The following is a 14,789-nucleotide window of genomic DNA, read 5'->3' on the forward strand; positions in this document are numbered from 1 at the left end:
AAAAATTGGTGTGTAAAATAGGATTTCCTGGTCACCACTGTGACTGGATTTAAGTCATGGTTTTTATTGGTTATTTTCTTGGTTCTGAATTAAATTCTCCTATCTCTTACCACTTTGATTACCACTGTCATTAAATTTGGCACATATCAGAATTTTAAAATTAACCTTATGTCAGTAGAATTCTTCTAATTAGATCCTCTCTCCCTCCCTATCTCCTCTCTATCTCTGTTTCTCTCTCTCTCTCTCTCTCTCTCTCTCTCTCTCTGTGTGTGTGTGTGTGTGTGTGTGTGTGTGTGTGTGTGTGTGTGTGTTTCTCTCAGGACAGTTTCAAACTCATGAATCTACTGCCCCTGCCTCTCAATGCTAAGCGTATAGGCAGGTGCTGCCACACCTGGCCTTGTCTTCCTTTACAAGTATTTAAATACTAAAACCTCAACTGATGTAGGAATTAATAAAATAGAAAGTGGATTCCTCTTGTCCTAGTCAAGAATCATGTGGGTTTCCGCTGCCTATGCTAAGTCATGATTTCATAATTAGTTAGCATACATTTTACAAAGAAGTTCTGGCTACTATGTTTAAAAGCTTGAGTCAATGGTGAGAAACCAGAACAGATGTGTTGGAATTTGATGGCCACTTCCTTACTCCCAACTCACTGACTCACCTCCCCCCCCCCCTTGTTTTCCATTCTAACACCACATTGTTGCTTTTCTTTCTCCTCTTTGTTTTTTGTTTGTTTTTGGTGGTGGTGGTGGTGGTGGTGGTGGTGGTTTGTTTTTGAGACAAGGTTTCTGTGTGTAGTCCTGGCTGTCTTGGAACTCACTCTGTAGTCCAGGCTGGCTTTGAACTCAGAGATTTTCCTGCCTCTGCCTCCCAAGTGCTGGGATTAAAGGCATGTGTCACCATCACACCTGGCTTGACATTGTAGTTTTTTCCTTCTTGAACTTGTTTCCTTGTCCTTGGTTTGCATTCCTGGAACACTTTGAATATGGCAGTGACCAAACAGCCTTCTCCTCTAGTGTCTCCTCTGTTCACACACTGGGAGAGATGTGCCCTAAAACTCCACAGTACCTTTGTGACACCGGCGTCATAGAAATAGCAGCTAACCATTGTCTTGACCTATGTCACCTGCCATCTGCTCCCCTTGCCTGATATACACTCTGGCTATTCTTGTACATATCTAGCCTTTTGTCTTCATTTACTCCTTGACAAGTTAATATCTCTTTCCAATTTTATGCTTCATTAATTAACCACAGCATTCTGCATTCATCACTTCCCCTTCATAACCTTTTCCAAATATGTACTCCAGGCTCCCTTGAAGGAAGTCTGGGAACATTATATTTAGGTTTCTATCTGACAGCCCTTACTGGCTGAAGCCTCTGTGATAGGTGTGTCTTTACCTGTCAAAGCCCAAGTATAATACTTCAGTAACTTCACCAACTTCCCGCATTAAAGATCTTTGAGACTTTGAAGATACTGCCTCTAATCTAACCCCAGTCCTACAGAGAGCACCATGGGATAGGCAGTCATGACAGTCATCTTGATACTCTGCTGAAGACCAGTCCTCACATTCTTTAATTTATATTTGATCCTACATCTCAGAATTAATGGGACCTCTTGGGTGTTCTTAAATTCAGCCTTTGGATGTTAGTTCAAGTCCATTGATATCTCATATAAGAAGTATGCCTAATTTTGTTTATTGTGTCTTTCCCCCTAACTTATGAAATCTCATAATTTCATGAGCAAATCTAAATCCAATTCAAGTTTACAGATTCCTACTCACATTCTGAGCCAGCAGTTCCCTTTAGAAGTCAGTCTTTCAGTATTTATTTTTCTTTTTATCATCCCTAACTTTCAGTATTTATTTTTCTTATTACGATCCCTAACTTGATTGTCAGATGCTTGACACAGTTAAAACTTGGGCTACGGGAATTACCACTTGTTTTTCAACTACTATGATTTGGGCCATGTGGGAATTATTTCCAAATTAATTAAAGGTCACATCATTCTGTCCCAGAACATGCAAATTATCAGAAATGCTGCCAAACAGTAAATCCTCCCAGAACCTTTGCTGTCCAACTTGTCCAAATCCCCAGATCTTGCCATATTGACAGTCTCTTTACTCCAAGAATACCTTAGGCCTTCCTCCTTCTTTTATCCAACTCTTTCTTTACAATCAGGTGCCATCATCTCCCCTACCCTCCTCCTCCTCTTCGCACAATGAACCTGAATCTCATTCATTCTAAATGTGTGTCATATCCCCAGTCCTGACAGACATTTTAAGAAAGCAATTTACCCCTCACATCCAATTTGCCCCCTGTTAACTCCTTCATCCCATGTAAGTTGCCTGTCCTGACTATAGTTTACCCTTGTACTCAGGAAGCTGAGAAAGCATGATTGTGAGTTTAAGTCCATTATGGGCAATATACCTAACAAAACAAATAAAAACCAAAAAAAAAAAAAAAAAAAAAAACAGAAAAAGAAAGGAAGGAAGGAAGGAAAGAAGGAAGAGAGAGAGAGATGATAAGGAAAAGAAATATTCCCCACCCATTTTTCCCATGTGTCCTTGAGTTGAAGACCAATTATATTTGCCCAGTTTGGGCTCAGGCAATCCTCTGCCTCAGTTTCTTAAGCGGATAGAACTATATCCCTATGTTAGGCCTTATCCCCCAAAATAGCAGGTTTTTATTTAAAATTTTCATAAAAGCATCGATTCTGAATCAACCACATCTAACGCTTTGGGTTATCCCTTTCGCTGTGTTCCTTGTACGTATGCATAAGGAGGTAATTCCCAAGTCCCACACAACTAGGTACCAAAAGTAGTTGAAAACCATGTCAATCCTTACCCGATCTCCTGAAAACATTAACAACTATCTAATACATGCCCTGAAGCACCACTCTGTGAACATCCTCTTCCTCAATTTTACCCAGCATCTAACTTTCTGAGCTGAGATCTTTTCTCTCCTTCTCTCAGCTGGCCCTAGATTTTTGCGTTATTTCCACTTGTTCTTGATTCAACGTTTCTACACTCTATCCCCTGCATCTAGACAATGGCATTAGTCACATACCTTCCCATGGTGAGACTGAAGTTCAGGGATATCCAGTGAGAATATCCAAGTCAGGATTACTCTCCGTGGAGTATTGTTGAGCAGGGACGCTGTGAATATTCATAATTTTAAAACATTGTTTGTTTATATCTACTGCAATTAGCTATGGTATAATAGTTTTATTTTTAGTCTTTTAAAACTGTATTTTGTGTCCTTTTCCATATCTTATACTCCTGTTGGTAGATATGTTTTTTTAAAAAATAAAAGTTACCTAGTGTATGTGTGTGTATGCACACAAGTGCTTATGTGTGTGTGCGTCTTCCCAGCACTTCAAAGCATGAATGCTGATCTGCCCTTTTTGCTTCTGAACCTCTGTCCTTCCATGGGTACCATGACATTACAGTGACTCAAAACCCACAAAAATCAATGGTTTCCAGGTCCTGAACTAAACTATCACCTCCTCATTGTGGCCATCTCCTGGAACTAGGAGGTTCCTCTTTCCCTGCCTTCCCTACCCACCTCTCTTCTTCTCTTTCCTTTCTCATTGTCTTCCCTTTCCTCTCTACAGTTGTTTGCTGAGGGTGCTATAACAAAACCAAGGCAGATCTTGTGGCATTCCTTTCTCAGAGCTCTGCTCTAGAGACTGAGGCGGGTTTCTTCTACTGTGCTTGCAGAGGTTAGCTTGTTCCTTGGTCTTCTCACTTCTGTTTTGTGCCTGTTCTTGTAAGAGCTCAAATCATATTCAATTACCAATCCCACCCCACCCCCCAAGACCTCACTGGAATTTATGTACTCTGTCAAGATTCTACCCAAGCTGGTCATGGTGGTACATGCTCACAATCCCAGCATTCAAGACACAGAGACAGGAGGATGCTGAGTTTGAAGCCAGCTTCATGAGACTCTGCCTCATAAACAAACAAACAAACAAAAGAAGTAAGTAAATGACAAACAAATAGACAAATGAGTCTAGCACTTTCTAGGGGATAAGGACCTATGAATGAGGGAGGGCAATCCAGACCATAATATTCTTCCTCATCCTTACCTTCCAAATATCAACCAGTGAATTGCTCCTATGATGGATTCTCTTTGCCACACATACATAAGGAATGAAAAATGCCTGAGTCAGATGAGCCAACAGGAAGAATTCCTTGAACAATGGGGGAATTTTCTAAGCTTGCTTTAAAAAAAATTGAAGAATGGATCACACTTTAGGAAATCCTCTAGAAATTTCTTCTGAGCTATCTCTGGTTTTTCTCTTTTTTTTTTCCCTTAACCCTTTAATGCAGTTCCTGATGTTGTGGTGACTCCCCACCCCCAACCAGAACATTTTTGTTGCTACTTCATAACTGCAACTTTGCTACTGTTATGAATCATAATTTAGCTATTTTCTCAAGACAAGGGTTTGCCAATGGGGTTGCGACCCACAAGCTGCAAACCACAGCTCTACTTCCTATGTCTCCTGCTTTCCAGTCCAGGAAAATGTGCTAAGTTGTTTTGCTTTGACATTTTATGCTTTCTTTTCTCTCTCTCTCTCTCTCTTTTTTGGTTTTTCGAGATAGGGTTTCTCTGTATAGCCCTGGCTGTCCCAAAACTCACTCTGTAGACCAGGCTGGCCTCAAACTCAGAAATCTGCCTGCCTCTGCCTCCCGAGTATTTCATGCTTTCTTGTCTTCCTGGAATTTTCTCTTTATTTTTAAATAAACATCAATTTATCAAAATCTCACAAATAATTTAAAGCTGGTCTTAAATGAAAACACTGTTTTCTTCCATTGAACTCTTGAGCATTTCTTAGGGTGTCTGAGAGGATCTTCTGTCTCTAGGGTCTCTCTCTGGTCTGCAGCACCTAGCACATACCTATTTCCAAAAACTGCGAATATTTGTTGAATGTATTCCCTGGTAGCTCAGATCTCACCATCCTATAAATAGACAGGATTGCATTTCTCTAAATGCATCTGCTGGCAGTGGCCAGCACTGCAGTGCACATTGCCTTGTGCAGCCCTTTTTTGGACAGCTTGCTTGATCTTTTATACAGTTCATCTCCATCAACTTACATTTCACTCCTTGGAAAGATATTGAAGCTGTCTGCAAACCAAGTGATTTCACTGCTTGTATCTCTTATTTCCATGTATATGGATGTCCAATGGGCCTTGTGCCAGGATGTATTCCTGAAGGAATGCTTCTGTTTACAGATCCCTTTCAAAGTCATTTCCACTATCTGTTTATTTTCCTACTTGGTGAAGCTTCACGCTTCGGGGTCTTCTGTAATGCGTTCCTTGAGTACAGAGAGTTATTACCTCCAAGCCTAGCATAAAATCATGTTTGATAAATATTGTATGCGTGAATTAACTTCAGGGGATTGGGCAGGGATACCGAGACTGAAGGTCTTTAGCTAGGTTAGTGTTCTAGGAGTCAGACTGAGACACAGTGGCCCAGCATCAGAGGAGCAGAAATAAGGGTCAACTTGAAAGACTATTAAATGGGAAAGACTTGGGTTTAGGACCAAGGAGATAAGGAATACTTTGGAAAGCAAATCAAAACAGGGGCTGATAATAAAATACTAAAGGTGTAACTTAAGAAGTAAAATATCAGTGCCAATTTTAATGGGGAAAATTGAACTTCTCTAAGCTATTCATGTTCTCATGGCTACAGAAGAAGCAAGACAAGAGGCAAGCACCAGCAGGATGGTGATGAGCGCTTAAAGGGTAGTGATGGAGGGTGTAAGTATAATAAATATGTATGCAAATATCACAACAAACTCCATTTGTGTGTGCCAACCTAAAGGAAATAAAAAGACAATAATTATAAGCATTTCAGAGAGCTGTGAGAATTAAGTCACCCACTAACATTTATGGTAAACTGTGTTCAAGTTTATTCAAGATGCTAAATATCATATTCCACCTTTCCAGGGTTAAGAATTGAACCCAGAACCTCACACAAACTATTCAAATGTCCTACTATTAAGTAACTCTCAATTTACTTAGCCCATTTTCTATTACTGTAACAAAATCACAGAGATGAGGTAATTTATAAAGAATGGAAGATTGCTTAATACGAAGTCTAGGGGCTGGGAAGCCTAAGCATGGTGAGAGTATATGGCGAGCTCTTTCTTGTTGCACCATAATGTGAAGGATATTTCATGGGGAGACAGGCTATGTACGCCTGGCTCTCTCCTCCTAATACCATCATGGAGCCCCCATTTGCATGACTTCATGTCCTCTTATTTACCTAAATCCTTACTTCATTGACATGTGAATCATGGGGTTAAGTTTCCCACACATGTGAACTTTTAAAGGACACACTTTCTTTGGTTTGGATAAGGACCGTATAAAATGAATTGTTTCCCAGAGAGGCACTGATACATAGTAGTGAACTTTTAGGCAGTGGGGTCTTTAGGTCAGTGGGAGGGGGTCTAGTCTCAAATTTGTCTTGATATTCCACCCATGGCAGTGGCCCAAAGCTTGGGGCTTCTCAGTCTTACACTGGAACCTCCAAAACTATGAGCCAAAAGAAACCTTTTCTCTTTGTAAGTTAAGTGACTCAGGGATTTCGTTACCGCATGGAAGGCTGACTAACACATTGAACCAGAACTCTGGGTAACGAACATAAAATTCTCAGCCTTGCATTCAGGAGCAAAGTCACATTGGGAATCTAAGTTCCCATACACAGTGACTCTTTCTTTTTTAAAGTCCCATGAAAGACTTTAGAAAGTCTAAGTATATCGTGCCTTGGATCCTCTTTAATGGCACTCTAGCCCCATTACTCCAAGGATCTCCAGTGGATCCATCAAAGCCTAGTTCATCCCCACATAAACTATAGTTCCTTCTCTCCTGAGATTGCTAGATTGGCTGAAGACTTCTGTGATTCACTCTTTAGTTCATCCACCTCCTGCTTCCCTCCTTGGTTTAAGAGTCAACACTACTGAACATCCTGAACCTGCTCCAACCAGAGCTGTGGCTGGCACTGGCTTAAGTAGTATTACCCACAAGTGACTTTAACATTCTTGGATGATGTTACCAACTTGTAATAATTTGTCCACCTCCAGCCAGCCAGTGTGAAGAGTATGCAGGTCACCCAGAGTAGCTGAGTCCACAGCAGATTTGGATGTTGTCAATGAATCAAGGCATCTCAATGTTGAAAGATCTTCACAGCATCCAGGCAAATCTCAGCCTCCTAACTATAGACATATTGAGGTTTTTTTCTTTCTGTTTCCTTTTTATCTCTGGGCATGAATTTCGAATCTCTTTCATTAAATGTTAACAAGGATTCTCTGTCTCCCTCCTTTGGAAATGTTAAAGAATTTTTAATTTAAACATTGAACATCCTTAGAAACACTTTTCAAACTCTTTTACCACCTCACTTTTAGTGAATAAAAGTTTATTCTCCAATAGAATTTGCAAAAAATAAAAAGCAATTGGTTTACACTTTGGAAGTAACATTTGGACTTTTATAAGCAATGTTCTCCAGGCTTACAGTTATTCATCTCTTCAACCATTCAATAAATATGCACTGGTGCATACAATAGTCTAGATATTGCATTAGACACTGCAATCTATGTCATCGTGTCTTAACGTCTTAATTAAATTCCAGATGGGAGGAGCTATTCAGTGATTGTATACAGTATGAATAAAATAAATGGTTATGAAATTGTAACATTATGTTACGCCATTGCTGAGCCACCTAAATAACAGGATCAGTACCTTCAAAGCTAGGAGACTGAGAGTCCAGGATTAAGGGGTGAAAAGGGTGATGTCTGATAATGGCTTTCTCTTGGATCTATATCTGGGTCATCTTCCCTCTTGTCCTCACACAACCTTTCCTCTGACTATTTGTTGGAAATGAGGTAATTGTTTGATTTGTTGTCTTGGTACTCTGGTTTCAATTCTTTTTTCTTTCAAAAGACCTTTGTCTATATCCCAGGGCTGTAAAACCTTCAATCCTCCTGCCTCAGTCTCCCAAGTGCCTGAATTCTAACTTTCTAACTCTTCTTAGGCTACCACTCCTAAAACACAAATTGTATTATTTAATTTAACCATATTTACCATTGAAATCTCCCAAGCAATTTCACTGGAAGTTAGGGCTTCAGTATATGAGTTGGTGTGTGTGTGTTGGGGTGGGGGTGGTCAGTTCAAGAGGTTTTCTTCAGTCATAAAGTGTTCTTTCACTGTCAGATGCTCTTCTCTAAGAGCTCGTGGGATTCCAGGACCCCCACCCCTGCCCCGCCCCCAAGACCCCATTGTTACAATAAGAAAAGCAACCCAACAGGGGAAATGATTTACCCACAAAAGTCAAGTCTTCCAGTTTGCTCATGCATGGCCCTCTTGGCCTGGGCTTACCACAGTGACTTTTCTGCAGCAAATGTACTAGGCTTGTGCCAGGAAATGTTCGTGAACCCCCAAAAAGTCCACCAAGGAGCCTATAGGGTCTCTTTATTTATGCTCAAACTTGGGCCACATCACCATCTCTGATACAGCAGAACTGGAAGGAGCCCCCTGCCTAGTTTTAGGTAAGCATTTATAGAGGCAAGAAGGGGGTATCTAGCCTGGTACACATCTGATTGGGGGTGGGGGTCATTATGGCCTTTAACATAATTGGCTGGTGCTGGGAGCCAAACCATGAACTTAACTTCTGTTTTCCTCCTCATTGGTGGTTGTTAGGAAGTGAAGTGTCAGGGGCAGGCTTGTAAACTGGAGGTACAGATTTTAGGGGGAATAAGCTAGAAACTGGTGCCAGACGCAGGTCTTATGGGGGTGGGTAGCCTGGAAATTGGTGCTAGGTTCCAGTTTGTTAGTTAACTCAAGTTCAACCTTAGGTCAGGTTCTGTAAGATGGAGTTTGAACCCAAAAGATTTGGTCTTTCAGGCTGAGCTTCTGGTCTCAGCAGGGAATGTTCTGTACCACACTCTAAGGGCAATGCCTGTCTGCCCCCTTCACATTCACCAAAACATCACATCAGAGCTCCTTGACCAAAATCTCTTGCCTGAGAATCCAAAGTTGAATTCCTCTTGTGGATTCAGGGTTTATCAGAACAATTTCAGCATCTTTATCATTCCTTTTGAGATAGGCACTTTTACATTCTGAACATGAACTCTGTGCAATCCAGTGCCATCCAACCCAATGGAGACATTATTCTTCTCCCTGTATCATCTGTCATTTGAAGGCAATCCTTTTTACACTGGTGAAGAAAGGCTCCCTAGGGCCATTGCTTCACCTGGAATGCAGGCCCCATTGATGGCAGTTTTCCTATGTCAGCATGTGGATGTATTTTCACCCACCACCTCAACCTCTCTCTCCTTGTGGCTTGAGAGTTGGAGTGAACAGCAGACCTTGACAACCCACCAGGCCTCTGGTTCAGTTTTTCCCTCTCACAGAAGAGCCTCTTTTCTCCGAGGCAGGGCTTCACTGCTACGCACAACAGATATCTAATCTTTAGGCAGATTGCACCGGTGTCCTAGAGCAACAGCTAGGTAGCCAGTAGTAATTCACTTGCAACTATGATGTCTCCCTGCCCCAATGTGCGCTCTTCCCCCACTTCTCTTCTTCCCTCCCTTTCCCTCTATGTGAGAGTCTATGTGTGAGAGAGAGAAAGAGACACACGGAGAAAGGAAGATTTTCTTCCTTAATATCTCCTTGCCATTTTTTCCTCTTAGATTTACTAACTCTTAAGCCTGTATTATTTAAAAATCAATGCTATCTGGAAGTTGGCATTGCAACCCCCATGTCTAGCTTGAGATGCCACAATTTGGTTTGGCTGCGTGGTTCATTGCTTGATTGACTGCATAGAATTTTCTAAGCATGACGCTTGCTTGGTTCAGCAACACAGTAGTCACTGAATCTCTGAGTGCTGGAGTGTTTAGAAAATGCTGATGTCTAGGTCCCATTTCCAAAGATTCTGATTTAATTTGGTCTTGGATTCAAAGGCCATCCAGTTGATTCTCATGGGTATCCAGGGTTGAGAATCTCTGGTTAGCCCTGAATGGTTGCCAAGGAAACAATTGATCTGATACTTAAATATCTTCCTCTGGGAAATCTACAATGATGACTCTTTTTCAGGTGATTTTTCTCCACTGTTATGGCGACGGGGACAGTAGGCAGTGATTAGTAATAGACCATGGCCACCCCTTGAAGCTGCAGCAGTACCTGGGTGGGGATGTAGCTCTATGGTAGAGCATGTGTTGTGCATGCAGAGTTCTGAGTTTGGTTGCCAGCACACATACTATCCTACATGCTCAGTGCTGAGCTATGGCCCTTCCTGCTGTAAAGTGAATTTGCTGCTAGGTCTTTAGTTCTCAGCAGGATACTGACTTAAAGAAATAGAGGAATGTTTTGACAATGGGGTGGGGGTGGATAGCTATAGCATGAAGGAATATAACAGGTATCTTGTGGGCAGGAGCCAGGGGCAGTGCTAAGCATCTCTCTATGCATAAGCCTTACAACAAAGAATTACCCAGTACAAACTGTCCCATATGTATGTCAAGGGTTGGAAACCCTTTCCAGACCCTTGCCCCTTGTGACCCAATAGAACCCCTTGTGATTCTATTCATCACGAATAGAATCAGTCCTGAAGTATTTGCTGCACTCTGAAGCTCAATTTCAGTGGTCCTTTTCAAGCACACATTTTGTATCATTTTGTAGTGGTCTCAGAATGTCATCATCGTCTTTGTCTTTAGGAAATGATGGGAGCTGTCTGACTGTGTGATACACCCAGCAGAGCCCTTCCTATTTGCTCTTCTTTTCCTGTCTGGCTGCCTTCTCAAAACACAGAATGAGCAGACTCCAGCACCTGGATGGAGCGTCTGCCCATCCAACCTTCACCAGGCATAACAGCCAATGGAGCTAGCCCCAGGATGCAGGTCACTCCAGATGTGCACTGGGCTTCTTGGGCAGAGGAGCTCTCTGACTGGCTGTGGCAGGCCCGGTACTACATTGATTAATAGACACTGCACTGGTGCTTTGAGCACGGCCTGCACCTGCTGAGTTTTCTCCCCACTTCCTTAGATCAGTTCATTATTGAATTAAAGACCATTGCGATTTAGAGTGAACCATTGGGCAGCCTGGGGACAAACGCTAGGTTTGGGGAAGAAACCAAGGCTGGCACTGCATTTACCAAATCCAGTCTCAGCGGGATGCGTTTCTCTCTCTCTTAAGGAAATAATTCAAAACTCCAAGGGCTGGAAGGAGAAGGAGAACCTTCCCCTGCAGTGTCAGGAGCCCACACAGCGAAGCCGGCTTGCCAGGAAAGGGAGCTGATTATAAATAGCATGAAAGCGGCATCAGTCAAAACTCACAGATGTGCCTGAGCAAAATGTTAAAAGAAACACCTTCTGAGAGAGGGAGCGGCGGCTTGACTTCATTTTTATAATTGAAAGGACTAGGAACAAAGACACTTCATATTCATATTAAACACACACCCCTACAGCACACTCTCGCGCATGCACACACACACACACACACAGAGAGAGATAGAGAGAGAGAGACAGAGACAGAGACAGACACATACACAGAGACAGAGACAGAGATGGAGAGAGAAACAGAGACAGAGAAAGATGAAGAAAGAGGGGAAGAAAGAGAAAAGGAGAGGGACATAGCCCTACAGCATACACACATACACACCCCCACAGTGTACATACACACTCTTATAGCACATATACACAGAGTCATACACCCCTAGTGTACACACACACACACACACACACACACACACACACACACACACAGAGAGAGAAATGATAAATAATCATTAGTTCTAATATAACAAAATCACCAATGGCCAGAACCTCACAGAGAGAGCAGTTGTCCATTTTCTCCTGTGTAACTGAATCTATTTAATAAACTTATGGTTTCCTCCTGTGAAATCATTTCCCTGTATGGTTTTTTTCCCCCCAGCTAAGATGGAAACCATTTGAGATTCCAAAAGCGTCTGAGAAGAAAGTGGACTTTGTGAGTGTAAGTCAATATCCTCCATGATTTCCCACTGCCCTCCTCTGTCCTGTGGTGAGTGATCTAGCCATCTGCGATCTGAACACTGAGCAGCCTAAACCGGAGGTGGAGGCGGCAGAGACAAAGCCACCTGTGTGTAGCATGGGGGCTGGCTGAGGGATGCCTTCCATACAGGCACCATATGGCTCCTGACACCAAAGGGCACCCAGGAGCTTTCTACCTCACAGAAAGGCCAATGAGGGTAAATCTTCCTTCCCCCAAGTGCCTCTTCTCTGGGTAGAACGAGTCTCAACCACTTTGACCCATGATGCCTTTGATGGTTTGGTGAGACCTGTTTACTTATGCACTCATTTATTTTGCTAAATTTTTTTATTACTGGGTGTGTGGGGGCAGGTGTTTGGTTGATTGATTGGTTGGTTGGTTGGGTTGGGTTGGGTTGACTGGGTTGGGTTGGTTTGGTTTAATTGAGATAGGCTCTCCTCCTGCAGCTCATGTTGACCTTGAACTCCTAAGAGTCCCCTTTGCCTCAAACCCAGGCACTGGAACTACTGCCATGAGCCACCATGCATGTGGTTTTGACTGTGTAAAATAAACTACATCAAATTACACAGACAATTACGTTGAAATGCAATGATAAAAATATTTCAAAAAAATCAATAGTATTTGTTTTGTAGTTAGAAACATGCCTCCTAGTTAATATACTAGATCGTAAGACCTATGTGAAAATCCAACCACTATAGCATGAGCACAAATGATATTTTGAGATACTTATGATGTATGACATAAAAATGTCCCAGTCACTGACAAAGTGACAGGCACCTTTGCTGCTGCTGTGGCTTGCTACCTGCATTCATAATACTTGAAGGAAGTGATACATGTCCACACAGATTAGTAAAAATAAATACAAAAATAAATGTCCCCATCCAAGAGCTTGAAGACCCTGAAAGGGATACCAGGAGTCAGATGCATCACCTCAGACGGCAGGCAGAGGAGCACAGGGCTAACTGGCAGGCCCTCTCCATAGCTGCAAATGCTGGCAGTACAGGGACACCTGCACCCACAGCAAGAAGTGTGTGGGTGAAGGGACTGGAGCTGTCAGGGAGAAGTGCTCCAAGAGGACAGAGGAAGATTCTGCAGGCCAACTTGGCTCATGTTTTACTTAGGGGCCCTCCAGGTGCCCAGTGATAGCCCAAACTGTTTAAATCACCTTGAAGCCTTTATCCCTACAAGTCTCCCCGTACCTTGTGAAGACTCACTTCAGTAAACCTCAAACTGATCCATTAAGGGACAGAAGAAGAAGAAGAAACTTGCTTCCTGAGAGATATGGATATCTGAGGAGCAGAACCCTCTCTGGTTTTGCATCCTGCCTGCAGGTTTGGGGCAGAGTGGTGTTGTAAGAAGTCTCTGCTCCCCCACCCCCACCCTCATGTCAGGCCTCCCTGCACTGTATCATCTGGTCCCAGAGCAGAAGGACTTGTAGTCAGTTACAAAGTCTTCCCCTGCTTTGTTCTGGGGAAAGTAGCCTGGCCTTCCTCATGAGAGAGGGCTGCTCCCAGGGAAGTGTGGACTTGAGGGGGCCCTAAATGTCAAGGGAAGCTTCAGGCCCTCTCCCCACAAAATCCTTCTACCAGATATCTCCTCTTTCCTGAAGGGTTCTCTTAATCATAATGAAATGTCCATTTTGAATGCATTTAAAGAAATGATATCATGCTCTCTAAGTTCTTCTGATGTGGCCGTTAAGAGGTCTCGGCTATCATCTCCAATGGGACACAGTCTACCAAGTATAAGTTATTGACAGGCAGCCTTGATTCCAAATGGCCCCTAGGGCATTCTCAAAGGGAAGAATACAAAACCAGGCTTCAGGGGTTAGGGGCAGGCCTGAGCCTACGAAGCACTAGTCATTCTGTTTCCCCTCTCCCAGGGTTTGTACACCTTATGTGGAGCAGGAGACATCAAGTCTAACAACGGCCTTGCTGTGCACATTTTTCTGTGTAACTCCTCCATGGAGAACAGGTAAGAGGCTCAACTGTTGGGGCATGACATACTCATCCCCTAAGTACCTATTAGCCAGAGAGTGAAGACCTAGTAAACTCGTGTGCAAACACAGTTCTTTTATAATTATTCCCCTCTCAGAGAAATGTCGATATGTATTCATTGATAACAACAAATAAGAGGGGGCTAGAGAAGTGGCTCAATGGGTTAAGAGCACTGACTCTTCTTCCTAAGGTCCTGAGTTCAATTCCCAGCAACCCCATCGTGGCTCACAACCATCTGTGATGGGATCTGATGCCCTCTTCGTTGTGTCTGAAGACAGCTACATTGTACTCATATACATAAAATAAATAAAATTTTTTTAAATAAGAATTTCTATTTTGACAGACTCTTGTGATATATACAAGACCGTCAAGAACCATGTAGGCAGAAAAGGAAAGGTTAGGGCCTTGTGATGAAGGAGCGGCTCACGTAGGCAGGTTGGGGACAAATAGAGTTAATGTCTAAGGATCCCTAGGGTTCAAGTCCAAAGCCACGCTGCACGAGCAGTTCTGAAGGCTAAGTAACAGCCTTGGCTTTTGCTAATAGCTGGTAGCTCGGCGCAAGCTTAATGCACTGCATACTAGTCAGTTCATATCCTGAGGTCTTTAAGGAGGACACATGTCACAGCACCTATGTGCACAAACTAGGACAGCTTGGGGAATCACGTCTCTCCTTCTACCATGTGAGTCCCAGGGATCAAACTCAGATTCTCAGCCTTGGTGGCAGATGCCTTTACATGGCCGGCTGTGCCACTGGCCTTTCTATTCTGTTTTGT

The 14,789-nt window shown here is 42.8% G+C and overlaps 1 protein-coding gene across 1 annotated transcript in view; it reads left to right on the forward strand.

The window, feature by feature from the left end:
- Nucleotides 1–14,789, forward strand: part of Hgd (homogentisate 1,2-dioxygenase) — a 50,362-nt gene that overhangs the window by 17,522 nt on the left and 18,051 nt on the right. Inside the window, exons 5-6 of the mRNA XM_021184741.2 lie at nt 11,927–11,986; nt 13,902–13,993. Coding sequence (XP_021040400.1) covers nt 11,927–11,986; nt 13,902–13,993 — 152 coding nt within the window. The remainder of the gene's footprint in view (nt 1–11,926; nt 11,987–13,901; nt 13,994–14,789) is intronic.

The sequence above is a fragment of the Mus caroli genome, unplaced genomic scaffold, assembly GCF_978045245.1.
Source record: "Mus caroli unplaced genomic scaffold, Mus_caroli_1 scaffold_17, whole genome shotgun sequence".
NCBI lineage: Eukaryota > Metazoa > Chordata > Mammalia > Rodentia > Muridae > Mus > Mus caroli.